This window comes from Netta rufina (genome assembly GCF_964035555.1).
Source record: "Netta rufina genome assembly, chromosome: 10".
Lineage (NCBI taxonomy): Eukaryota > Metazoa > Chordata > Aves > Anseriformes > Anatidae > Netta > Netta rufina.
The window spans coordinates 13783450-13809032 of record NC_140133.1 but is presented as its reverse complement, the minus strand read 5'-3'; the positions used below and the strand labels follow the sequence as shown (position 1 = coordinate 13809032).

At 67.9% G+C, this 25583-nt stretch overlaps 2 protein-coding genes across 7 annotated transcripts; both read right to left on the bottom strand.

Annotated features, from left to right (window-relative positions):
- Positions 1–24: 24 nt before the first annotated feature.
- On the bottom strand, positions 25–5306 carry SLC6A8 (solute carrier family 6 member 8). The gene is made up of 14 exons (XM_084292674.1): positions 5013–5306; positions 4445–4645; positions 3928–4059; positions 3177–3459; positions 2970–3102; positions 2621–2755; positions 2420–2523; positions 2214–2338; positions 2023–2135; positions 1811–1948; positions 1549–1651; positions 1358–1458; positions 989–1159; positions 25–589 (listed from the first exon to the last, which is right to left on the bottom strand). The coding sequence occupies exons 1-14, from the start codon at positions 5101–5103 to the stop codon at positions 458–460; spliced, it is 1962 nt and encodes a 653-aa protein (XP_084148800.1). The 5' UTR covers positions 5104–5306; the 3' UTR covers positions 25–457.
- Positions 5307–6126: 820 nt separating this feature from the next.
- Positions 6127–24596, bottom strand: USP19 (ubiquitin specific peptidase 19). Of its 6 annotated transcripts, none has more exons than XM_084292662.1 (26): positions 22360–24591; positions 20689–20745; positions 19474–19602; positions 18808–18941; positions 18261–18668; positions 17662–17929; positions 17407–17563; positions 17229–17300; positions 16609–16724; positions 16098–16312; positions 15598–15799; positions 15385–15518; positions 15067–15225; positions 14869–14979; positions 14577–14687; positions 14327–14428; positions 13822–13962; positions 13538–13656; positions 13200–13337; positions 12745–13109; positions 11953–12063; positions 11234–11450; positions 10771–10923; positions 10517–10680; positions 10253–10431; positions 6127–6318 (listed from the first exon to the last, which is right to left on the bottom strand). In XM_084292662.1, the coding sequence occupies exons 1-26, from the start codon at positions 22466–22468 to the stop codon at positions 6178–6180; spliced, it is 4212 nt and encodes a 1403-aa protein (XP_084148788.1). In that variant the 5' UTR covers positions 22469–24591; the 3' UTR covers positions 6127–6177. The 6 variants fall into 6 exon arrangements, with proteins under 6 accessions (XP_084148788.1, XP_084148786.1, XP_084148785.1 ...); XM_084292660.1 differs by lacking the exon at positions 6127–6318 and adding an exon at positions 6329–8628 and having other exon boundaries at positions 16098–16276; positions 22360–24596; XM_084292659.1 differs by lacking the exon at positions 6127–6318 and adding an exon at positions 6329–8610 and having other exon boundaries at positions 22360–24595.
- Between the last annotated feature and the right edge of the window lie 987 nt (positions 24597–25583).

Genomic DNA, 25583 nt, shown 5'->3' with positions numbered 1-25583 from the left:
GGTGCCCCCTTCCCGAGGCGGGGCTGCCAGGGTCTCCCAGTTTATTGCCAGATGTCGGGGCGGTCGGGGTTACACCAGACAAACGCTACAGAAGCGGTTAGTGAGCGAGGTGCCACCGGCCGGGGGGGGGGGGGCCGGGACAGGACGTGGGGACGGACACCGGGACGTGGGGACGGACACCGGGGAGGGGCTGTCCCGCTCGCTTCCCCCCCACCCTCCCCCACCCTCCCCAGCCCACCCCCTCCCCCGGTGCCGCACGCCCCCCCCCCCCCGTGTCGGGGACCCCCGTGGCCGCCCCGGCCCCGTGTCCCCGAGGAGCCCCGTCCCCGCGGCGGGTGTGTGTGTGTGTGGGTGTGTGTGTGGGGGGGGGGGGGTCCCGGGCGCGGGGCAGCGAGGGTGGGAGGCGGTGCTGGCATTATTGCTATGGCAGGCGGGAGCAGCGCGACCCTCCCCACGCTCAGATCACAGTCTCAAAGAGCGTCGTCTTCTCCTTGGGGGGCTCCGGGGCCAGGAGCTTGGCTTCGGCCTCGGGCGTCAGGTACTCCAGGTGGTGGTGGCCCCAGATCGGCGTGGTCAGGAGCTGCCAGCGCTGCGGGGACGGGATGGGGTCGGCACCGGGGCCACCGAGATGGGGGTGGCACGGGGCAGCCCCCCACCCACGGGGATGGGGTGGGGATGGGGCGGGGATTGGGGTGGGGAAGGGGTGGAAATGGGGTTGGGAGAGGGGTGAGGGGGGCACAGGGATAAATCTGAGATGGTGACGGGATGGGGACAGGGATGGGGATGGGATTGAGACAGTAACAGGGACAGGATTCAGCTGGAGGTGAGGTGGCAGTGGGGACGAGGATGGGATTCAGCACGGGACGGGACAGTGATGCCAGCGAGGACAGCGATGAGACCTGGGTGGTGGTGGGACGGAGACAGCGCAGGGGGCAGGAGTCACAGCGGGATGGGGACTGGGATGAGGATGATGAGGGAGCCGCCTCACCTCACGCAGGGAACCTTTGCAGCGCAGGAGCTTGTAGAGGACGGTGCAGGGGATGCAGAGCATGGAGGACAGTGCCAGGACCCAGCCGATGGCGTCGCCCCACCAGGGGTACACGTACGTCTTGTTGTACGTCAGCGGCTTGTAGTTCACCACGTGGAACACGAAGATGCCCTGGGGCAGGGGGAAAGCGAGGTCCCGGCTGTGTCATCCCACCCCCACGGGTGTCCCAGCGCCCAGCACCCAGCGCCCAGCACCCAGGGCCCTGCCGTGCCCCCAGCAGCCGCCGGGGGGAGCCCGGTGCCCGCGGTGCAGCGCGCACGGGACGCGCGCCCCGGTCCCAGCCCACGCGTGAGCGCGTCCCCGGCTCACCACGCAGACCAGCGGCGTCACCACGGCCCAGCACCACTTCATGAAGGGCAGGGGCCGGTAGCCGATCATGCGGGCCACGTCGTCCATGAAGCGGTCGGCGCCTGCGGGGACAGGGACGTGACAGCCGGGTCCCGTGGGGTGCCCGTGCCCGCCACCCGTGCCCGCCACCCGTCCCCGTCCCGCGGCCTCACCGTAGACCCAGGCGATGACCACGCACTCCCAGAAGGCCTGCCACAGCAGCGTGATCCCGCTGGCCGAGTAGTAGTCAAAGAGCTGGAACACGTACATGCCGCCCTGCGGGGACGGGGACACGCGTCACCGGGCTGCGCCGCCGGTCCCAAACGTCCCCGAGAGCCCCCCGGCAGCACGGACACCCCGCGGGCCACGGGAGCTCCTGCCCCACGCCACGGGAGGGGACAGCACGGCGTCCCCACGGCTGTCCCGCGTCCCCACCTGTGTCACCATGGAGAGGTCGATGAGGCAGCAGACGACGCAGCAGAGCGCGGCGGTGAGCTCGCGGCGCAGCGAGCCGGCCCCCGGCTGGGGGAACAGGTCCAGGATGCCCGTGATGAAACCCTCCACACCGACAAACTGCGGCACACGGCGGGGCTCAGCGGGGGCGTGCGGCCCCGGCCCCGGCCCCGCGCCCATCCCCGCCACCGTACCTGGCTGTCCAGCCCCAGCACCAGGAGCATGAAGAAGAAGAGCGTGGCCCACAGCGGGGACAAGGGCATCAGCGTCACGGCTTTGGGGTAGGCGATGAAGGCCAGCCCAGGGCCTGTAGGACAGCGGGGTCAGCGGTGCCAGCCCCACGGGGGACACGGGACCGGCCGGCACCCCTCCGCCCACCACTCACCGGACTCGGCCACCTTGGAGATGTCCACGCCTTGCTCCGAGGCCATGAAGCCCAGCACGGAGAACACGACGAAGCCGGCGAAGAAGCTGGTGGAGCTGTTGATGACGGCCAGGATGTAGGCGTCCCTGCGGGCAGAGAGGGTCACGGGGAGCCGGGGGGGCACCGGGGGGTGCCGGGGGCTCCCCACGAGGGCGGCATGGCCCTACCTGTAGCAGTTGTTGTGGAAGCGGTTGTAGCTGCCCAGCGCAGTCAGGGCGCCCAGCCCGATGGCGTAGGAGAAGAAGATTTGGGTGCCGGCGTCGATCCAGACCTGCGGCGCAGGGGGACCGTTGGGGGTGCCGGGGGGGCGCAGCGTGTGTCCCTGTCCCGGCCCCTCCCGGCCCTCGCCTCCCTCCCCCTGCCCTCACCTGCGCCTCGGCCAGCTTGGACCAGTCGGGTTTCAGGTAGTAGACGATGCCGCCCAGCGCCCCGGGCAGCGTCACGCCGTGGACCAGCAGCAGGATGAGGACCACGTAGGGGAAGAGCGCCGTGAAGTAGACGATCTGCGGAGGAGGAGGGGGTGCTGGTGAGCCCCAGCCCCCCCGGCCAGGCTGTGGGGCAGGGCTGTGGCTCTCTTGTGCCGCAGGTGTCCCCGCTGAGACCGGGACCTGGGACATCCCCGGGTGCTGGTGGCGCCCCCCAGGCGGATGTGGGACCGGCGGGGCCGTGGCGTGGGAGGACGGGAGGGAGGCAGCACCGCAGCCCCCCCAGCGTTACCTTCCCCGTCGACTTGACGCCCTTCCAGATGCAGAAGTAGACGACGACCCAGGTGGTGACCAGGCAGAGAATCATCTGCCAGTTCATCTCCCCCGGCTCGCTGAGGTCCCCCGAGAGCCGCAGCACCTTGTTCCTGCACAGCGGGGCAGTGCTGAGCGCCGGCACATCCCCGGCCCCGCCGTGTCCCCGCCGTGTCCCCGCACTCACTCCCAGAACTCGATGACGGGCGAGCGTTTGTTGGCCAGGTCGGTGCAGCTGAAGTTGAGGGTCCCGGCGGTGGCGGCGGCGGCGCTGGCGTTGGTGCTGGCGTTCCGGCACAGCTCCAGGTGGAAGAACTCGGCGCACTGCTCCGTGTTCCAGGCGTGGCCGCAGGTGGCCCAGGGCAGCGTGTCGGTCAGCGAGTGCACCAGGTAGAAGAGCCCCCACACCAGGATCATGATGTAGTAGGAGTTGCAGAAGAAGACGATCACCATGGAGGCCAAGCCCAGACCTGAAGCACCACCGGGACGTCAAGAGCCCGTGGGGGGCTGGCGCGGGGCCCAGCCCACCCACGGCGACCCAAACCCGGTGGGGATGGGAAGGGGGGAAGAAACCCGGGACAGGACGGCGGTGACGGCTGGGGCTGGGACAGCGGTGACGGCTCGGGGCGTGCGGGGAGCACGGGGCAGGACGTGGTGAACCGCAGGAGGTGGGAGGAGGGAGGGGACCCGGCGGCGCTCGGGGGAAGCCGGCGGCGGCAGCCGGGGAGCCGCGGGGCAGGGCAAGGCGCCGCGGGGAGCTGCCACCCTTGGCCAGGGCGCCCACGGGACACGGGCAAGGTGCAGGCAGCAGGCAGGGCGTGGGCAGGGAGCCGCCGGCGGCAGCACGCGGGCACGGTGCCGGGGGGCCCCCGGGCAGGGCCGGGGTGTGTGTGTGTGTGTGGGGGGGGATTTAAAGGGCGGCGGGGTCCCGGCGGTACCTTTGAAGAGGGGGGCGATGTTCCAGGCGGCGATGCCCCCCTGCTTCATGAACTGCCCCAGGGCCACCTCCAGGAAGAAGACGGGGATGCCGCCCACGAAGACGATGAGCAGGTAGGGGATGAGGAAGACGCCTGGCACCGGGGAGGAGGAGGGGGGGGGGGGGGGGGGGGGGCACACGCGGGGCAGGCTCAGCCGCCCGCTGGCCCCCTCCCCGGTCCCCCCCGCGCCGCCCGCCGGGCGCAGCGAATGGCGAGCGGGCCTCCGCGCACTCCCCCTCGCCGCGCCGCCGATGTAGGTCAGGGCAGGCAGGTGCCGGGGGGCTCCCCGCAGCCCCTGACCCCCACGGGACCCCCAGCAGCCCCATGGGGCAGCCCGGCACACACGCGGGCGGCCCCGTAACCCCTCCGGGGGCATCCCCACGGGCGGCAGGGCAGCGTGCGGGATGCGGGGTGCGCCCCCCCCCCCCCCCTTGATTTGCACCCCCCCAGCCCGTGCCGGGGTGCCGGCGGGGCTCACCTCCGCCGTTCTTGTAGCACAGGTAGGGGAAGCGCCAGACGTTGCCCAGCCCCACGGCGAAGCCCACGCAGGACATGATGAAGTCCATCTGCCGCGTCCACGTCTCCCGCTCGGGGGCGGCCGCTTTGGGGGGGCCGGGGGGCCCCACCAGCGGCGCCGTCACCGCCCGCTCCTCGCCCGCCGCGGGGGGCTCCGCGCCCTCTGCGGGGACAGGGGGGCCCACGCCGGCGGCACGGGCGCCCATGGGGTCGGTGGCAGGGGAAGGGCACCGGAGACTTGGGGTGGGGGGGGGCGGTGGGGGGGGGGGGAGGGCGCTCGCTGCCCCCCTCCCCTCCCCCCCGAGCCCCCCACTCCCACTCGGGCCGTGACGTCAGATGTCAGGCCGGCGCGTGACGTCACAATGCAGAGCGGTGACTCACCCCGCGGCGGCGGGAGGGGGCGCGCCGCGGTCGCGCGTGGCCGTGGGGTCCCCCCCGCGCCTCCCCGCATCCCTCTCCGCGCGTCCCCGTCCCCCGTCCCCCTCCTCCCCACGCCCCCTCCCCGCTTTCCACCCCCGCCCCGCGCTTACCGGAGCCCGGCGGGGCGGCGGCGGCGGCGGCGTCGCGGCGCGGGGCGGCGGGCGGCTGCGGGGCGGCCGTGTCGGCGGGGACGGGGGGCATGGCGCGGGGGGCCGGGGACCGGGGGCGGCTCGGGGGCGGCTCCGTGCCCGGGGCGCTCAGAAGCAATCCACGAAGCACTTGAAGGTGAGTCGGAAGAACCTCATTGAGGGCGGCGGGGCGCGGCGGGGCGGGCCGGGCCGGGCGGGCGGCTCAGAGCCGGGCTGCGGGGCCGGCGCCGCGCGGCCGCTCCGGGGCTCTCTGCGCCGCGGCACCGGGCGGCGGCGGAGGCAGAGCCGGGCCGCGCCGCCCCCCGTGCGCCATTGGCCGCGCCGCCCGCCCGCGGCTTGCCGGGACTTGCAGTCTCGCCGCACCGGCACCGGCACCGGGGCGCGCCCGGGGCACGGGGCAATGGGGCGTCCCCGGCGGCGAGGGCGCAAAGCGCGCGGGGGGGCGCAGCGGGGACATAGGGCGCACTGAGGGCACCGGGAATACCGGGGGACAGCGGGCAGTGAAGGCACTCCGGGACTGTGGGGAACTCCAGGACACCGGGCACTAAGTTTGCACTGAGGGTGTGGGGGATACCGGGGGACAGCGGGCACTGAAGGCACTGCGGGACTGTGGGGAACTCCGGGAGACACCGGGCACTACAGGTGCACCGTGGCCATGGGGGACACCAGAGGCCACCAAGCACTACGAGCTCAGTGGGGCCGTAGGGAACAGCAGAGGACACGGGGCACTACAGGCACAGCGGGCACTACAGGCACATCGGGGCCGTAGGGCACGCCGGGCCATATGGAGCACCAGCTGACAGCAAAGGGCAGCAAGGCACACCAAGTGTCCACCGACACAGCAGGGCGTGCTGAGAGCCACGAGGCTCGGAGGGACGTCAGGTGACAGCAGGGAGCACCAGGGGACACGAGGCACACCAGACACCCTGGGCTGTGAGGAGCACGGGGGAGCAGCAGGTGCCACAGCACCCCAGGGGCCGCGGGGCCACGCAGCAGGCAGCGGAGGCGAGTGGAGTTCAGCGAGTTTAATGAGAGCAGGACAAGCCCCGACCCCCGCCCGCCCCCCCCTCCTCCTCCCCGGTGCCCGGCCCGGCCCGCACCCCCCGGGGCGGGTGCCCGCGACGCCCTAGTCGACTTCTTCCATGCTGCTGTAGGAGGGGGCCGGGCGCTCGGCGGGGCTGGCGAAGCGCTCGGGGAGGCCTTCCGCGGCCAGCGCCGGGGCTCCTTCGGGGGCCAGGCCGGATCCGAACGGCACCGGGGTCAGTCCCTGCAAGCAGAAGGTGGCCGTGAGTTGGAGAGCGCGGCGCTGCCTGCCCCTCTCCTCCCGGCCAAGACCCCACAGAGCGGCTCCTGGGTGAAGCGGGGCAGGGGGGAAGGCAGCGAGCCCGGAGCAGCCCCGGAGACCTGCCCGAGCGAGGAGAGCCAGGCTGCGGCACGCTCAGCCCAGCCCCACTGCCGCTGCCTCGCCCTGTCCAGCACCGCTGCCCCCGGGCTGCCGCGGCGTGGGCTGGGTGGAACAGCGTCCCAGCACGGCACGGGGCCAGCAGCAGCGAGCCACGGGGTGGGCGCTAACCCCTGCCTGGGTCTCACACGCAGTGCGGGGCTTCAGGGGGGTGTCCAGAGCTGGGACCCCCACCCGGAGGCAGGCAGGTGCAGGCAGTGGGCGCCGAGCCCTGGGCTGCAGCCCCAGCAGGAGCAGAGGTCACCCCAGAGGCGCTGGGCGCTGACTCAGCCCCACGAGGCCAACGCCGTGGGCGCGCGGGGGAAGCCACGGGCCGCGGGGCAGCAGACAATGAGGCGACTGTTCCAGGACAAGCAGTTCCTGACCGCAGGGCTCACCGCGCTGGGACCCGCGCATGGGGAGCTGCAGGAGGGGCGTGGGGCTGAGGAGGGGGGAGCCGGGGGGCCCCCGCAGCCCGACTCAACCCCCCCCTGCCCTGTGAGGAAGGGGCCCCAGGCAGAAGTCCCGGAGAAGCGTGCTCCTGCTGAGCATCCTTCCTGAGACAGCCAAGGGCACTGCCGCCAGGACAGCAGCGGAGACGGAAAAGGAAGTCACAGGGCTCTGAAGTCACCTCTCAAACCCAAACACGCCCGAGCACCGCTCAGCCAAGGGCAACACGTCTCAATGTCAGACACCACCGGCGCTGCAGCCTTTGTCCCAGCCCCGCGGGACAGTGCGCCACCGGCCCCCCAGCGCCCTGCACGTGCTGCAGCTGCTGCCCCAGGGGCAGGGCCCCATGGGAGGGGCAGGTAGGGCTGTGCCCGGAGCCTGCTGCACCCAGCAGAGCCTAGGGCAGGGCTCCTGCAAGGGCTGGGGCCGCGGGGCCAGCACAGGGGGCTGGAGAGGGACACGAGCACAGGGAGGTTACGGGCAGCTGGTGGGGGGCTGGAGCTGGCTGCGGTACAGAGCCCGTGCCTGAAGCCAGGCTGCCATCAGACAGGAGAGGGGGGCCACGTCTCTTTGGAAAACCTGCCTTTATTAACACCCCCCCAGCACGCAGGAGAGCGACGCTGCCAGCACCGCCGCGAGACACCGCCCTCCTGCAGCCTGGGTCCTACCTGCCGGCCCTGGCCCCGCGCCTCTCCCGCAGCACAGAGCCCTCAGAACAGAGGTGCTGCCCCCAGCCCCACGCCGGGGCACACAGCAGAGACCCGGCCCCCCCCTGGACGCAGGCAGGTGCAGCCCCCGCAGGTCCGTGCTTGCCACAGGTGTCCCAGCGCCGTCTGCCAGGCTCCCCCAGGGCTGCCTGGGTGCTGCTGAGCTCTCCGGGTGAGCAGGGAAGTTCATAAGCCCTTGGTGACGAGCCCATCCCGTCCCAGCACAAGGGACAACTGTGGCCCGGGGGGACACATCTCGTGCCAGCTCTGGAGAACACGAGGCTCCTGAAGCAGCGCAGCTGGACCGTGGACCGTGTCAGGGCATCCTGTCCTCGCAGCAGCCTCGGGGCAGGGCACTGCTCGTTCCCAGGAGTGAGCGGAGACATGCGGCGTTCCCCGGGGCAGCGGCACTGTCCCTTCCTGAGCGGCACGTAGCCGTGGGGCCAGCCCTGCTCCGAGCAGGCAGCCAGGGCGAGGGAGGGCTGAGGGGATCCTGGTTCCGGGCTGTGCCTTGGCACGGCTGCGGGCCAGCCAGGCGGCCGTGCCAGCTGGCACGGGAGATGCCAGAGCAGACAGGCAGGAGCCGACGGCCCCACGCGTCCCTCGGCGAGGCCCGATGGTGCCCTCAGCGGGCGAGTCCTTCCCGGAGGGCTCTGTCCTGCCGCCTGACGTCTTCGTCGCGCGGTGTCCTGGCACGGCGCGTGCCCCGGCGGCCCCGCTCCTGCAGCTGGCTACGTGCCTGTGCCTATCTCCAGCGGGTCTGGTAAATGAGCGGGTAGAACACGTTGAGGAAGAGAGCCACGATTGCGGCCGTGGTGGCCAGGACGAAGTATCTGACGCAGCCTTCGTCCGGGTGCTGGGGGGTGCCCGGACTCCTCTTCTGGCCACGGGGCCTCCAGGAGTTTCTCGCAGGCCTTTGGGGAGCCTCGAGCTGCAGCTCTTGTTCTTCAGCCTCCAGTTCCTGCCAGATCAGAGAAGCCTGCGATGTGGAAACCTGCGTCAGCACTTGCAGAACACAACGGGCAACACCCCTCGCCATCCCCCGGGGCAGGCGGCTGCCTGCGAGCCCAGTCCCGTGCCCCACCAGCCCCCGCCTCCCCATGCAGCGCGGTCGCGCCCGCCCCTGCAACTCCTGGGGGCTGCCGGTGCTCGCGGCGCGGCCGGGGGCTGCCGGGCGGCGTCTTCGCAGGGCTGCAGGGAGCCGGCGGCTGGATCCCGGTGGAGTCGGAGCTCTGCTATTGGTGGATCCAGGCAGGCGAGGGGGCGGGCAGCAGCCAATCGGAGGCCGGCTGTGGTGATCCCAAGGGGATTGTTCAGGTGGCGGCCAATGGGGGCGTAGATCGGGGTAGGAGGCGCGGCGGCAGCACAACCAGTCCCAGCTCTCCTTCGGCGGGTGGGGATCCCTCCAGAGCCAATCGCAGCCCAGCTTCCCAGTGGATTCCTGCAGGCAGCCAATCGCAGCCCAGCCCTTCGCTGTGCCGGTGATCACGCGGGTGGCCAATCAGGACGCAGGTCTCCGAGGGCACTCAGGAAGGTGCAGGTGGTCCCGGGGGGTCGGGGACCTGCTCAGCCCCAGCACATCCAACACACGCCAGCACCGCGCAGGATCCGGCGCTGCCAGCACCCCGATGGGCCCCGGGGGGATCCAGTGAGCTGCGGGGCACACGGTGATCCCCGGCACCGCGGGGGCCTCCCACGGGTGGTGCAGTATGCATGGAGCAGCCTTGCTATGACCCAGGCCACCCGCAGCTCGCGGGGCAGCTCCGGGGCGCTCACAGCCCCTCCTGGCCCCGCAGGCAGCTCCGGGCCCCAGCTGGGAAGAAGAGCCGAGCCGCCCAACCCACAGCTGCGTGACGGCAGCCCGGGCTGGGCAAGAAAGCCCCAAGGGGCGCACGCGTTGAGCTGTGCCACAGCCAAGCATTGTCCTCAGCCCCCGGGGGGCCAGCAGCACAGCGACCCAGGGGAGCCTGGCAGGCAGGCGACGTGCTGCACCCCCAGCCTAAGCCTTTGGTTTTTTTTTTGACATTTCGGCAGAGAACAGTCCAACCAGTCCCCGTCGGTACGTGCTGGAAGTGCCCACCCCTCCCAGCCCGCCCTGCAGCACAGCTCGCTCCGGCAGGTTTCTCGTCAGCACCTTGCGGAGGCTTGCAGGCCTCTGGCTTGGTGCTGGCAGCTGCCTTTTCTGCACCCAGCGTGGCCCTGGGCTGGGTCCCAGCAGAAAGCGTCCCCCACCCTGCCCCGAGGAGGCTGCTTCCTGGTGCAGCCAGCTCCTGATCTGCTGCTCTCAGTCCTTCCCGGTGCAGAGCCCGGCTCCCTCCTGCTCTGATGCCCCAGCGCAGCTCTGTGCCCTCCCACCAGCGCTCACAGCCCCGTGGCTGGAACCAACTCTCCCACCATCCCTTTGGGATTCACCCATCCCAAGATCACGGCCGCAACAGGACAAGTCAGACCCCACAGCCCAGCTGGCACAAGCTCTTCAGTCTCAAGGAGAGGCAGGCAACAAACCACGACTGCGCCGGGCTCCGCGGGGCCCTGCAGGCGGGCGCATGCACGTTTCAAGGCTCTGCGGCTCCATCGGCGCTGGGAGGGACGCGAGCTCTCACCTGACTGGCAGCAGCTTCGGCAGAGGGGGTGCGCTCGGCTCGGTGGTCTGGGGGGTGCCCGGGCAGGGGTCTCTCCACAGGAGAGTTCCTCCGTCGGTAGAAGAGGACGTAGGCGTATCTGGTTACCACCTGGCTCTCGTCCACGGTGGTGACTGTGCTGTCATCGAAGAGCCGCCAGCCTGCGAGGACAGAAGGGTTAAGCAAGGAGAGCGTTGCCAGCTGCGGGGGAAGGAAAGGGGGGCGGCGAGGGCAGCTGATCCTCACCCACGTCACTGCGCTGGCTGTTCTTGTCGTTGGGCAGGCGGGCGTACGCCGTGTAGTGCCCGCCGATCATGCCTCCGTAGTGGTTGATCACAGCGTACAGGTCATACATGGGCAGCTGCTGCTCGCCCTTCCGGCCGATGCAGAACTTGCTCAGGTCCAGGCTCCTAGGGAGGGACGAGGGGACGGTCAGGGAGAGGCCAGGCAGCGGGGCAGCACCCGCAGCGCCGTCCCCAGATCATCCCCCGAGCTCTCACCGGACGGGGAAGTCCACCATGTCGTTGATCTTGTCCCTCCAAATAAAGCTGCGGAAGGAGAAGCGCTTGAGCTGGATGATGAGGACGTTGGGCAGGCGCCACAGCATCAGCTGCTTGGAGGCCTCGCGGTGCTGCTTGCACTTGGGGCAGTACCTGCGGGAAGTGTGTGCTCGTTACCAACGTGGGGAGAGCCTCGGGTGTCTGCGCCCCGCGCCACGCTCCCCCACGTGTGGATCAGGGGGAGCAGTGAGGGACATCTCCACCCCCCCCTGCCACGGGCAGGCCAGCACAGCCCCGCAGAGCGCTGGCGTGGCTCCCTGCTGGCTCCTGGCCTCCCTCCCCAGCACGCAGCCCAGCATTCCTGGCTGCCAGGAGAAAGGGCGTGCAGGAGCGGGCAGCTCCCGGGAAACCCCCGCTGCTGCCTGGGCCCGCGGGCTGGAACGCGCTGCGCCGCCGTCCTCACCACGCTTCCTCCGGGGCCAGGACTTCGGGCTTGGTGAAGAGGTTGAGGCACTGCTCCAGGGTGAAGTGGCCAGCCCGCGCCGCTTCGCTGGCTGAGCCCGGGTCTTCCACGCACTCCAGCTCCTTGGACTCCACCAGCACGAACTCCTTGAGGCGCTCGTTGTTCTTCCACACCAGGGCCAGGGAGCAGTCGTCTGTCAGCTCCAGGGGGGCGTCACCTGTCAGGGGGGGGGCACACCTCACACGACTGCCCCCCGGCCAGGCCACGCCGCCCTGCCTGGACTAGGAGCAGCCTTGCCCAGCCCAGATGGGTAGGATAAACACACAGCAGGGCCAGGAGGGCACAAATATCCCTGCCAGGTTCCCCAGCCCAGGGTGGCAGCGCCCCACAACCAGTGTGAGAAGTGCTCCTGGCAGTGTCTACGTGACCAGCATCTGTTCAGACAGGTGACCCAGCCACAGAGATCACTGTCCCTCTGTGGGTGCAGGGGGTTGAGGAGAACGGGTCTATTTGCTCAGGGGAACAGGCGCATCGTGCCTGAGAAGAGCTTCCAGGCAGCAGGCACCAACTCCCGTGCCAGACACAGCTTTTATTGTCCTGGGACCAACAGCTCTCTGGGCCAGGAGCCTCTCGCTCCCTGGCCAGGAAGATCCACCACCACTCTCTCTGCCAGAAGCCACGAGGGAAGAAATGGGATCTCCCCGGGGCTCTGGGCTCACCTTTATCTTCCAGCTTGTACTCTTTGTTGGCGGCATCGATCTTGTTGATGTAGAACTGCGTGGCGCGGGCGCTCAGCGAGTCTGGAGTGTGCTGGTACCCAGGGATGGCAGCTGCGGACAGGCAGGGACAGATCTTTGGTGGCACTGCCCGCCCGCCCTGCGTAGGGGCCAAGAATTCGCAGTGCCCCCACCCCCACCTCACATGCTACGGCCTTGCAGGGACACAACCACGTGCCCAGTGTCCTTGACTATTTTTAGCAGGCGCCTGCCCCTGGCAAGCTGCGCTCCCTCTGCCTGCCTGCCTTGCCCCTTCTCTGCACATTGCTGCCATCCTGAGACGAGTGGCTGGAAACGTGACAGCCGGGCGGCCAAGCGCGAGAGGCTGCTCCCGTGCAGCTGAGTCAGAGCGAGGGAAATGAGGGAAACGAGGGAAACGAGGCGCTCACAGCCCCCAGGGGCTCAGCCTCCCACGGGACTCTGGCAGCCCCTTCCTCCCCGCCCCTCTCCCGCAACAGCCCGGCCTCCTCCCAAGTCAGGGCTTTGCTGTGCCGCACGGGCTCTGCCAGGGCAGGGCAGCGCGTGGGCTGGCAGGCATTCCAGGTGGGGCAGCGCCGCCAAAACACGGCTCCCACGGCCTCCAGGATGCCTGCAGGGGTCTCCGGACCAAGCCACGTGGAGAACACAGATGGGGCGGCCTCCCACCACAGCAGGGAAGGAGAATTGCTCCCTGACTTTCCCGGGGGCCCTCTGGGCTCCTGGCACAGAGAGGGTTAGCACTGCAGCACCTCTTACCTTCGGGTTTGAGGGCTCTCTCATAGGACGGCTCCTTCTCGCAGCAGCTGTCGCCCTGCGACTCCACGTGCTCGGAGAAGCCGGAATCCAAGCTCAGCAGGGAACTCCTGGCTGCCAGGACCTTGCTGCGGACGGTGCTGCTGTCACCCAGCTCTGGATGCAGCTCGGGCACGGCGGGTGAGAGCGGGGGCTCCTGCAGGAGGCCGGACGCCCTGTCCCCGTCCCCCAGCTCGGGGGCAGAGGTGGCGGCTGTGCAGCTGCTCTTGGCCAGGGGCTCCGGCTTGTCGGGGAGCAGCGGCTGCAGCCCCTGCTCTGGTGACATCCGCCCCAGCTGGAAGGGAGGCTGGAACACGCTGACCGAGTACCTGGGCAAGGAGGGGACGGTCACGGCAGGCCGGGCACGGGGCTGGGCTGGGGTCAGGCAGGAGCAGCCCCCCCCTTCCCTGCCCCCTCACCTCGCGTAGCCCTCCAGCAGCTGGGCCAGGCGGGCATAGGTGAGGCGGGACTCCGGCACGCTGATGAGGAAGGGGAAACCGATGTTCTCAGGGCGGCACAAAGCCTTGTGGTCTGGCCAGTGTGTCTTCTGGCATGCGCTGTAACACACACAGCCCCCGTGAGCCCGGCGGGAGCTCAATAAGGCTGGAGGGGTGCAGCTGGGGTGAGGGGAGCGCTCAGAGCCAGAATGGCTCCGTCCCAAAGGCCGGGCCCATCCCACCTCCTCCCCGTGGGTTGAGCTCTCCCGTCAGAGCAGGAGACCCTCCCTGCCTCCCCGGCAGGCACCCAGCCAACTCACACGTTGCAGTAACCGACTCGGTAGCACCTCGTGCAGCGCCTGAGCTTCTCTTCCTCTGACAGCTGCTTCTTCTGGCAGGCTGCACACTTGGCGACGGGGACGCTGGGTACCTGTGGACGCTGCAGGAGAAAGAACCCCGTTGGGCACGGGAGGGCAGCTGGGCAGGGTAAGGCAGGCTCGGCAGGCCCTTGGTATGTCACCCTGGTATGTCAGCCCTTTGTGCAAGCCCTTCTGTTACTCTCCCCATCCCATTCAGCCTCCCTGAGCGCCTCCCCCCTGCTCACCTGCTGGACCTGCAGCTCCACGACCCGCTCCTTGGCCAGCTCTGGGGACAGCACCTCGAAGCAGAGCAGCAGGTCCGTGGGGCAGACCGTGTCGAGACAGTGGGACGGCAGGAACATGCGGTGAAAGCGATTCTTGATCACCTGCCAGGAAAGCAGTGGAACGGAGCCATGTGAGGGCTGCCTCGTGCTCAGAGGGCCGCCCTGCTCTTCCTCTCCCTAGGAAGGCACAGATCTGAGCTCCCCCCGTGAACTGTGGGGACAGCAGCACCACAGGGATGCTGTGCTCCGCTCACCACCCCACCAGGGTGGCACCGCTTGCCCCGCTGCTGTGGCACTGCCCTGCTGAGCAGGGATCTGCCTGGCAGCACCCAGCACACGACACTGCCACCCGTGGACAAAATCCCCCCGTGGAAAAGGGGCTGCTGACGGCAACGCTTTCTGTGGGTGACCCAGGGGCACCCACAAGAGCAGCCCACAGCTTGCTGGCCAGCTGGAGCCCTCTCACCTCTGCCAGGCGCAGGTTTTCTGGTTTCACACGCACGCTGTGGGCCACCGAGTCAAGTACCTCCATGGCACTGGAGTTCTCCTTGCTGATACTCACGAGGAACTGCCACAAGGAAAGCGCCCCGTTAGTGATGCCACACCAAGGCACGTGGGCCTTGGCTTCGCACGAGGCTCAGCCCGCTGGCACCGGACCCGTGGCACCTCCAAGAGCCCTCTCAGGCTACCTCCCCAGGACAGTCAGGGTCCTTTACCTTGATAGGTTTCTTGTGCGGCTCCTTTGCGAAGTAGTAGACAGTCAGCACCTTCTGCTTCTGGGGGAGGGGCACGGGGAGGTACAGGAAGGGGTCGAAGGTGATGGACACCTGCAGGCATGAAAGCACGCTCAGTACTGGGAGCTGCTTGTGGCTGAGATCAGCAGGGCAGCGGTCCCAGCAGGCCTGAGAGCTGCCCCTGCCCTGTGAGTCGTGCTCTGAGGGTCTACGAGTAGGGTCTGGAGCCTGAGGCACAGCCAGGACAGAGGCAGGGCCTCCAGAGCTGCCCTACCTTGGAACAGACTGGGCACACCAGCTTGGATTTGTACTGGCCCTGGAATAGGTCCACAATGAAGGAGTCATTCCTCATCTTGTGTCGCTGCCAAGCCTCCTCAGCTACCACCTGCAGGGAGAAAGGGCTCAGCGCCGCCCTAAATCACAGGGGACGGGGCTGCCGTGCAGCACCCAGCGCTCCCAGGTGCATCTTTACCTCATCGGGCCTCCCATCCGAGTCGACGGTCTCTGTGTAGGGCTTGTTCTGGATGCGGTTGAGATCCTCGTGCAGGCCATCCAGCAGGAAGGCCATGAACTCCTGAGCATCGTGCTGGGCGTAGCCAGTGAACTGGCTGGCCTTGCTGGCCACGATCGCCTGGGGGAGCACAGCCGTCAGCCCTGCTGGCCCCACGCACAAACAAACCCGCACCCACCCTGCTCACAGAGCACCAGGACAGCCCGGGACCCTCAGGGGAGCGCTGGGAACCCCCAGCTGAGGAGCAGCCGGCAGCTCCTGGGGAGCTTCGGTGCCTACCTTGAGTTTAGAGGGCTGGAAGGCATGGTGAGTGCCCTTCCACAGCGCCCGCAGCAGCATGGCAAAGCCGATGGCCAGGCGGCCCCCCGTCCCCAGCGGGTTGTTGTAGTTGATTTCCGACTCGAAGGACCGATCTGTAAGAGATGGAGGAGAGCGAGGGTGGCTGAACTGTCCCCGGGGCTGGGCTCTGCTGGGCTCCAGGCGTGTGCTCACCGTGGAAGTAATCGCGCAGCTCCCGGGTGTTGGACAGCGACTGGATGACGCTGTTCATGAAGCAGGTGTTGCCCAGGTTCACCAGCCCCGTGAAGCCTGGCAGGCACACCTTCTTCTTCTCGTCCTCGTCCTCGTCGTCCTCCACGCTCTCGGTGCTCACGGGGCTGTGCGTCATGGGGGGCACCATGCAGGTCGGTTTGGGCTGTCAAAGCAGAGCTGGGTGTGAGGGTGCTGCGCGCCCGGGGTCTTTGGGAACACCGCAGGAACCTGACTAACCGAGACAGGGCTGGTCTGGAGCCACACGCCACCTCCCACCAGGATCGGGACAGCCAGGACAACTGCTGTCCCCAGTTCTGCCAGCTCTGCCAGGAGCACCGCCACCTCCAGAACAGTTTGCTGCCCCCCAAAAGCAGCACCGAGGAGGATGGGCTCCGACAAGAGGGAAGAGTGGCCCCCCACTTGCCCCCCAGCCAGGTGAAACACGGCACAGCTCCACTCACCGAGGGGATGTGAGGCTCTTGCTTCACCGCCACGTGTTCTGGGGCCGTACGGGCTGCCACACCGTCCAGACCCCCATCCTCGACGCGTGGCTTCTCTTTGTCGCTGGCTCGGGCTTCCTCTTTGCTGGACAGGGGGTGCTGGTTACTGCCCGGGGGGGTCTTATCCAGAGGGGTAGGGCCTGTAGGCATGGCAACCTTTGCACCACCCACTGCACCTTAAAAAGGGGGAAGGGTGGGCCTGTGGTTAGCAGCACCGCGGGCTGCCCACGGCAGGGCTGAGCTGCTCAGCCCATGCTCACACACGCACGCAGGCTCTCGCCCACCCCTCTTCCCAGCGAGGGAGGGGAGCAGCAGTGCCCTTCCCCAGCACTTGGCCCACCTGCCCCGCACCCACTCATCCCTCTCCCTCCCCACAACCCCGTGCCAGAGGGCCCGGTGCCATCCAGGCACTGCTGGAGGTGAGGAAGGCGCCCAGCAGGCGGGTAGCACGAGGAGAAGGCAGGGTGCAGACCTCGTGTGGCCGGAGCCTCCAGCCCGCCCCAGCGCTGGCTCTGGCGTTTCTTCAGACAGACATCAATGCGAGACACTGTGAAGTTGTACGTGCACTGGTCCGGCTCAATGAGGTTCCTGCAAGACAGGCAGCAAGTGAGGAGTGCCCCAGACACCCCAGCAGCTTCAAAGATGCTAAAAAGCCTCTGTTGGGTAGGGCCACAGCCTCCTGACTAGTGTCAACCCCAAGGGGGCCTTCACGAAGCAGGACAGACGTCCCCGAGCCCATGCACACAGCACGCAGAGGGCCCCATTCCCAACAGATCCGTTCTGCCCAGCCCCACGTGCCCCCTCTAGCAGGACACCCCAGCAGAGCGCACACAGGCTGGTCTGGCTCTGCCCACGAGAGCTCCAGATCAGGCTGCAGGCAGACTGCAGGCAAGGAAGCGCTGGGATTTCCTTCTCTGCCACCATCCCAGGTCTGGGGCACCTGGTGCAGCACGGTGTGAGAAATGCAGATCGTGGCTGCGAGCCCAGCTGCTGAAGTGATTGTGCCCTGCACAGAGCGGCCAGCTGGGACCGGTTCCTGCTCCAGCTCTCAGCTCCCTCACCCTGGTGCTGGCTGGAAATTTGGGACCATACCTGAGCTTCACCTGCCACCGGAACACCGTGTGGGGCCCGCAACCAGGGTGGAGGCGAAGGAAGTTTACGTCGCTGCAAAGAAATCAGAATCAAGTGAAAAGAGGTGAACAAACAGAGCAGCCTGGATGCAGCCAGGAGCTCTGCATCAGCTTGGTGCCATCCCAAGGCACGCTCGTACCTCGTCTGGAACACCAATGTGAAGTCTTGCTCCCGAAACAAAACCTTGGAAGTCTCCTTGTGAATCTCTTTCACGTAGACGTGCACCACCACAAGGTCATTGCCTTTCTCATACGAATCATTCTTGACAAAGGTCAGGCTCACAAAAGGCTCTGGCTCTGAGCAAGGAAAGCCGTGGGGAGAGGTTACCCTCCTTGCAAGCACGTCCTTCCCAACCAGACCAGCCTAGGGACACCCGTGGGCTCCGGCCACTCACCATCAGCTGCTGCTTCCAGAGCCACGTCGTCCTTGGACCAGTCCCTCTTCTCACCGTCCCTGCCCAGGGGAGGGGTGGCTGCAGGGATGGCCTTGGAGCTCTCCCCCAGGACGGACGCGCAGTCCCGGCCCCGCGAGGCCTCGGCGGGGCTGCTCGGCTGCAGGACTCTCTTCTCCACACAGGTGGCAACGCGGTGGGGGAACACCTCTGTGGTGGCTGCAAGAGGTGGCATCTCCACGGGAATGGTCTCCTTGGCCAAAACCACAGCCTTTTGAGGAAAAAGGAAGCGGTGAAGAAGAGACAACTTCACAGCCATGTGCCCCAGCCAGGCAGGCACAGCCTCACCGTGCCCACACATCCCACCTGCCCCGCTTGGACCCCTGAGCTCCACAGCCTCAGCCCAGCGATTGCAGGTTCCCCCTGCCTGGAGCAGTTTTAGTTACCAGGCCCTGGACTGTATTTCGCCCCATCCTCCACCACAGCCAGGCCCAAAGCAGCCCTCAGCACCACCCAAGGCGCCCAGGAGCCCATCTCATCCCGCAGGGCCGTGCCTCTACACGAGGGCTGGGGGAGCACGGACCAGCCAGGTCCTCAGGTACCTTCTCCAGTGGTGGTGCGAGGTCAGCCAGGGCCGTGGGCGCATCGCCCTGGCCGGCTCTGCCGTTGCGGCGGCTGCCAGCCCTCCCGCCGTGCCCCTTGCTGGGCTCCACGCTGCCGGTGACTCTGGCATTGGGCTCGTCTTCGGTTGGAGCCACTTTGAGGTAAACTGCCCGCTTGGCGCTGGGGCCACTCTGCGTCCCTGGGCTGGCTGGGCTTTTCCCTCCCAGGGCCTCGCTTCTTCCCTGAGCGCGCTTGGGGTTGGAGGGCTCCCGCCGGGTCCTCGGTGGCTCTGTGCTTTCAGCCCGGGGCTCTTCTGGGGCCAGCTCTGCAGCAGCAGCCTTCTCCTTCCCGTTCTCCCAGCACATGGCCCCTTTGGCCAGCTCTTTGGATCCATCCTTCCTTCTCTTCTGTCAAAAGCAGGGCAGCACAGAGGGGAGATGTGCAGGCAGCTCTTTGCAGCGCCTGACCCTCACCGCCCCTTCCCTCAGCCAGCTCTGCCAGGCTGCCCACAGTCCCCCAAAAGGCAGAGCTCCCCCCTCCTCTTACCAGAAGCGAAGTCCAGGTGTGAAGCGGGATCTTCTTCTGAAGCACCAGCTGCAGGAAGTTGCCCTTCTTGCACTGGACCTTGCTGCAGGAGCCCTCGATCTCCTCGTAGAACTGACAGCTCCACTGGCGCCCATCTGCAGTCAAAGAGGGCTGGCACCTCAGGCAGCAGTCCACCCAACCCACGGCCCTCTTTCACCTGCCCCAGGGGCCAGAAGAGCGCTCGCCCAGAGCCAGAGAGGCCGCAGGCAGGCTGCCACCACACCCCAGGAGCCTTCAGGGTAACGCCAGCTCCCTGGGGTTTGCTTTGTACATCTGGCTGGCCTCCTTCCCGGAGGGAAGGCCCTGTGTCTCCCTGCCCCAGGGGCACAGACACTTTTCCAAGGGATACCCAGCACTGACTCGATCTCCCCAGCGAGCAGGGGACAGCCGCAGGCAGCACGGCAGCGGGCACCTGTTCGCTTGGCAAAGAGGAGCCGGATCCTGCCCCCCAGCCCTCCACCCTTCTTCTTTTACGCTGCTCTCCTATCAGCCTGGCTGGAGCAGTGCCAGCTGACAGCAGGGCATTGCCTCTGAAGGAAAGGTTTCGTGCTGGCCTGGAGCAGCCCCACGTCCAGCCCGCAGCCACGCCAAGCCCTGCTGGAAAAATATTTGCTCTGCTGCCCATACCTGGCAGTTTGACCACGCAGTCGGTGTCGGTGAAAGCGGCATCCACGTCCTCCACCTTCAGAGCCCCGCTGCCCAAGTTCAGCTTGACAATGATCTCGTCAGCGTTCTGCTTCCAGTCCAGCAGCAGCTCTGCGAGAGGGAGGAAAGCGTTAACGCCAGTCCGGGGCACGAGGCCACGGCGCGCACACACCTGGGCAGGGGAGCACGAGCCCGGACGCACGTCTGCTTGAAGGAGGTCAGCACGGAGGACACGGAGCATGCCAACAAACCGAGGCACTTGGAACCCGCTCTTATCAGGCCACAAACGAGGGCCTGAGCACGTGTTGCAGCAGGTCAGGTGAATCCCAGTGGGAACCAGAGAGATCAGAAGGCAGAAAGGCTTGGCCCAGTCACGTGCGGCGCAACGGCTGGGAAGAAGGGGCGGCTCCTGCCAGCTACAAAGCAATCGCTGCTTTCCCAGGGAACGAGGAAGCCGCAGAATTTACTCTGGGGGATTCAAGTGGACTCTGACCACAACCAGAAATTGCCACTTCCCTTTGCATATGCAAATCGGGCAGCTCAGTTGCAGTCATCAAGAGCACTGTACTCCTGCCAGGTAGGCGCCGCTAACGCGGCTGAAACACGGGTGGGCCAGCCAACATGGCAAAAGCATCTCGTCCAGGGAAAAAAACAGTACAGCAGCATCCCTCCCTGCACACACAGCCCCATCAGGTGTCTGCCAGGCTCCAGGGCTGGCCAGGTGGCATCCTAAAATCTCCAAAGGCAAAAAAAGAAAAGCTGACGTTTCCTTCATTGCCATTTGGTTTAGTTCCACTTTCTGTGTCACGATGGGGCTCTGCTCTGCCCGTCTCAAGGTGGGGACGTGGAGCCAAGGCAAAAACAGTCAGCAGCACCTGATGGGTGACGTGGCCAGGGACCTTTCTGCCCAGAAACCAGCGGGAGGATGCTGGCAACAAAGATATCCCGGGGCTGTGCTCAGGGGCACCGTGACACCCGGGCCAGGAGCCGCCTGCCACGTGCCCTGGGGCCTCTCCTTTGCAGAGGGCCCTGCCCACCACACGTGCCCTGCTCTGGGGAGGCTGCACCCTGTTAGGAGGAGCACGGGGCGAGGGAGCACTCGGGTTAGTTCTGGCAACGACAAGGTGAGAGCTCCGGGTCCCTCGGCAAGGGCGCTCGGTGGCCATGCACTGGCAGCCAGCTCACACCTCCACTTACCCTCCTCCGAGTCCCTCTCCTGGGGGGTCTCAGCCTGCTCGGGCTCAGGGCGAGACACTGGTGGGCAGAGAAGCAGAGCGCAGGTGGGTCTGTTGTTCTGGCACCTCAGAGCACGGGCTGGCACTCCGACACCCCAAATATCACACAGCGCCAGACCTCTGCCCAGGATTTCCATTCTGCACGCGCTGCTCGTTTCCTTCCTCTGCCCCTTCCACCTCCCCTACAGCCCCGAGCCCTGCCCGCAGCAAGCCAGACCCCACAACGGGTGCCGTGCCCCCCACTCCTCTGCAGAGTGGGAGCAAAACAACCACGCTGCGCTGGGCAGGCAGCGCTGCTTCGAGGCATGTCTGGCTGCGGAGCTTGTGGTAACTGGGCTGCGAGCCCTGCCAAGTCTCTGCTGGGCCACAGAGGAGAGGCTCTGCCTTGATCCTACACAGAGAGCCCGGTGTTTGCTTGTGCTCAAACCCATCCTGCTGTAAGGAGAGAACCTGGCAGCCCAGCTGCACTTTAACATTCCCACTGCTGAGCAGCCTGCCAGCAGCCAGGGCTAAAACTTCCTTGAGCTCAGGCCGGGGAACCGAGCAGGTCCCGATTAGGACCTGACACTTAATCCCTGCTCCCTGCAGAATTACCTCTGAGAGCCAGCAGCGTCTCAGGGTCAGCTCCACCCGCACAGGGCGCTGTGCTGCGACAGGCAAAGGGTGTCAACGTGACAGCACCTTGTCCTGAAGCACACAACCAGTGACAAAGGGAGCTGTGGTCTCCACTCCAGAGCACCCACAGGGCTGTCGCTGCCCTCCTCGGCAGGCTCCAGAGCAGCAGGGAATCTCCCTCGACCACTGCAGCTGCTGGTGGAGCCCCTGTTACACTGCACAAAGGGGAGGGAGGCAGCACAGCCCACACCACAGCCCCCACGAGGGCAGGAGCCCCTCCACGCCGGGTGTGGGTGCCCCGGGAGGCAGCACAGCCCCTGCAGCGAGAGGAGGCAGCGGCGCTGTGCTCGCAGCGCCCTGGGGTTTCGCCCTGGGGAGCGTTCCAGCAGAGCTGGGTAAGCGCTCTTTTACCTTGGCCTATAAATCACCGGGTTATTTTGAGGCTGCAGCAGTCGGAACGCGGCGGGCACAGAATCCCAGCCATTTGCCAGGGCCACTGCTGGAGGAGGAACCCGTGCTGCCTCCTGCCCGCAGGCGCTGCCCGCCCAGCGCAGCAGCCCGCACCCGGAGCACTTTTTGTCATCGGATCCGCAGCGGCCGGGGAGGGAACTGCTGCAGAGCGCCCGTTTCGGCGCCTCGCCTCGCCGTGAAGGTGAGGCAACAGCCCCACCCGCAGGCTCTGCGCCCGCCTGTGGCGCCCAGGCTGGGGAGCAGAAGTGTGTCCCGCTGCGAGGGCACCTGCAGGGCTGCGGGCTGCTCCCCCTAGCCCAAAGCAGCGACTGGAAACAGCCACCGTCAGCTCCAGGCTTCAGCTGAGGGCAGGGAGCCGACCTCCCTCACATCCCTGGGGCTAAGCAGCACCCAAAGAAAGGAGGTTACAGGTCCGGGGAGGACACCGTGCCAAAGAGGATCCCGTGGCAGGGTTACAGGAAGCGATTAGTTAAATCTGCTTAGCCCGGCAGATGGCTGCAGGATCCCACCCCAGGGGGCCGAGAAAGCATCGTGTGGGGGCTCTCACCTTCCTTGCTCTCCTGGTTGGCTCGGTCCTTCTGCTTCTTCTTGTTGGTGGCGTCATCCAAGCCCCGAGACACTCTCCTCTGGCCGGGGGCATTGGTGCTGCTGGACATCTTCAGCCGTTTGGAGGACACAAACGGCCCGCCGGGGTCGGTGATGGAGTCTGGGTCAGGGGTGCGACGTTTTCTTCCTGGCCCAGCTATCTTGGCGACTCTCTGTGGTCAAACTCTCTGGCAAGGAACTAGTGGCCTAAAGAGAGGAGAGAGCAGGCGTGGCAGGAGGAGCAGGCAGAGGAGGCCCAATGACATCAGGACCCTGCTCCCTGCCCCGGCACCGGGCCCTGCGGGACCAATGCCCTCGTGTGACCTGCAGGGAAAGCCCCGCTGGGTGCAGGCACCCCCCTCACCGCAGCTGCTGCAGTGCTTACTGCCAAAATAAGGGCTCCTCCAAGCCCCCAGCACACAACCAGCAGCCCCCTGTACGTGGCACATGCTACAAACCCTGAAAACAATCGTAACACTCGTGGCTCCTGCCACAACAGCACCCAGGGGAGCAGGGGGGTGAAGGGAGCCCCAAACCATACAAGCCAGCCCCCGGGGTCAGCCGGGACAGCCTGGCTCGGGGCACGGGGCAGGTCAGCAGCTATTTCGGTCAGGCAGTGCCCGTGTGAGAGGCCGGCCACAGGAGAGAGAACCGCCCTAAGAAGGAAGCGGGGGGGGAGCAGCAGCAGCAGCAGCAGGCCCGGGCCGCTCTCTCCCCCATGCCAGAGGCGAGCAAACCTCCCTGGCACGGCCCGAGCTCCTCCCTCCGCCCACCAGCACCTTGCATATTCATCTCCCGCCGGCTTTACAGACAGCGCCAGCAGGGCCCGGCTGGAAACAAGACACCCGCGCTCGGCGTGCCTGGAGAGAGGGCCGGGCGTGCCCCCCCCGGCAGGGGCTGCGAGCGGCAGCACCCAGCGCCCGGCCGCTCTGCTTCAGGTGCTCGGGACAGAGCGGAGCTGCCGCGGCCTCCCGGAGCTGTCCCCGTGGAGACGGAGGCAGCAGAGGGCCGGGAAGGTGTCCCTGAGCCCCGCTCAGCTGTGCCTGGCTCCCCTGCAGCAGGAGCAGCCGTCCCCCGTCACCCCTGTGCCTGCACGGACCTGGCGGCCCCTCTCGGGAGTGTCCCCAGCGCCGTTTGTGTTCCAGAAACCCCCGTGGCAACGAGCGGCCACAAACCTCGAGTCACAGCCGCCAGCCCCCAGAGGGAAGTGACCGCACGCTCCCACAGCTGGGGCAGCCCGGCCCCATGGCAGGCTCTGCTCCCAGAGTGTTTCTCTTTAGGCCAACCTGTCCCAGCCACCGAGAACCCCCCAAACCAACTCCAAAGCTCGAGGGCTGGGTGCCCCCGACTGCCCCAAAACCCCACAGCAGGGTGGCCTGAAACAACCCGGGAAGGGGATGCTGAGCGAGACCCCGCAATCAGCCCAAAGAGGGGAGGGAGCAGATGCGGGACAGCAGCAGCACCACCCCCTGAAGGCTCCGGGTCTCGCTGTAAGGCAGCAGCACCGCGGGTTCTGGCCGCACCAGGGGGCCAGAAGGGACCTGGCAGCTGCAAACGTTGCTGGGCTGAGCGGGGCCGGGCCCTCTGGCATTAGTCCCCGCTAATGTCACTGCGGGACAGTGGCAAAACGATTCCCAGGGTGCTGAACGCTCCGCCAGGCTTGGCAACCGCCGGCGAGCTGCGCCCGCTGGATGGCTTTTGTTTCTAGGGGGAAACCTCAGAGGGGCAGGAAACGAGAAGCAGCCGCAGGGCCGGGCCCCGCTGCCTCCAGAGGCGGGGTGCGAGGCGGGACGGTGACAGCCAGCCCCGAGCGGGGTCCCGCGGGCTGAGGGGGGCTGCCGGGACTGCGGGTTCTCATCTGGGGAAGCCGCTCGCTGCCCCCGGTGTAACGGGGCTGGCAGCAGCCCGCGGCTGTTGCGGGAGCCTCAGGGCTTCATTCAAGCGCCAGCAAAGCCCCGGTTGCTCTCCCCACGGCGGACACCCCCCGGGAGCAGCGGGCAGGCAGCAGCGGGGCTCAGCACCCCGGTGCTCCCGGCGCAGGGCTCCTGGCGCTGCCGTTACCGGGAGCTCAGCCCTGAGGCTCAACCCCCCGGGCACCGCACGCGGGGACAGCCCGGCCGCGGGGCCGCCTCCCCGCGCCCCGCCCCGCTCCGCCCCGCACCTTTTGTCCCGGCACCGCGAGCACGGAACCGGGGCCGCCTCCCCGCCGCCAACGGGGCCGGTAACGGCCGGGGCTGGGGCTGGGGCTGGGGCAGCACCGGGCACGGCCCCTCCCCGCCCCCCCCCCCCCCCCCCGGTGCCCGCGGCCTGCTCCCGGCCGCGCCTCACCGAGCGGCACCCGGCGGCCGCGGGGCTGAGCGGGGAGGCCGGCGGCGGGGAGAGGCGGCTCCGCCCGCCCCGTGCACCCCTCCCCGTCCCGTTCCCGGTCCCGGTCCCGTTCCCGGCCCCGTTGGCGGTGCCGGCCCCGCCCCGCCCCCACTCACGGCCCCGCCGCTCCGCCCCGCCCCGCGCGGCCGGCACCGAAGTTCCGAGCGGGCCCCGCTCCGGAGACAGGCCCCGAGCCCCGTGACGCACTTCCGGAAGCCGGCGGGCGGCCCCACGTGACGAGGGAGCGCATAGGGGAAGGGAACGGGGGCGGGGTCACGTGACGAGGGAGCCCCGGGGCCCGCTCGGCTCCGCGGCCCCGCCCCCGCGGAGCCATGGAGACGGCGCCCGCCGTGACGTCATCGCGGCGCTGCCACGGGGAGACGCCCACAAGGGCGGGGCCCGGCCCCCGGGGCGTCGCCATGGCAACGGGGCGGCCTGCTGCGGCCTGCGGGGCACAGCGCCTGGCCACTGGGCCACCAGCACTGCCATGGCCCACGGTGTCACCTAACATGGCCCCAGTGCCACCAGCCCCACTGTGTTCCCAGTGCCACCAGCCCTGACATGTCCCTAATGTCATCTGTCATGTCCCCAATGTCATGTGCCATGTCCCCCAGAGCCACCAGCCCTGCCCTGTCCCCTAGGGTCATCTAATATGTCCCCCAGTGCCATCAGCCTTGCCATACCCCCTAGTGTCGTTTGCCACGTCCTCCTGTGCCACCAGCCCTGCTGTGTTCTCCAGTGTCACCAGTCTCGCAAAGTCCCACAGTGTCACCTGCCCTATCCCCGAGTGTCACCAGCCCTGCTGTGTCCCCAGTGTCA

Bases quoted from the DNA above. Each gene is read 5' to 3' on its own strand.
- SLC6A8 (XM_084292674.1), bottom strand. From the start codon at position 5,103: ATGCCCCCCGTCCCCGCCGACACGGCCGCCCCGCAGCCGCCCGCCGCC. The intron at 4,060-4,444 runs GTGAGCCCCGCC...CCCCGGTGCCAG, and splicing joins GTGCTACAAGAACGGCGGAG to GCGTCTTCCTCATCCCCTAC. The intron at 590-988 runs GTGAGGCGGCTC...CCGTCCCCGCAG, and splicing joins GCAAAGGTTCCCTGCGTGAG to CGCTGGCAGCTCCTGACCAC.
- USP19 (XM_084292657.1), bottom strand. From the start codon at position 22,468: ATGTCCAGCAGCACCAATGCCCCCGGCCAGAGGAGAGTGTCTCGGGGC. The intron at 12,064-12,744 runs GTAAGAGGTGCT...GCCTGTCCGCAG, and splicing joins GAGAGCCCTCAAACCCGAAG to CTGCCATCCCTGGGTACCAG. The intron at 11,451-11,952 runs GTGAGCCCAGAG...CCCCCCTGACAG, and splicing joins GTACAAGCTGGAAGATAAAG to GTGACGCCCCCCTGGAGCTG.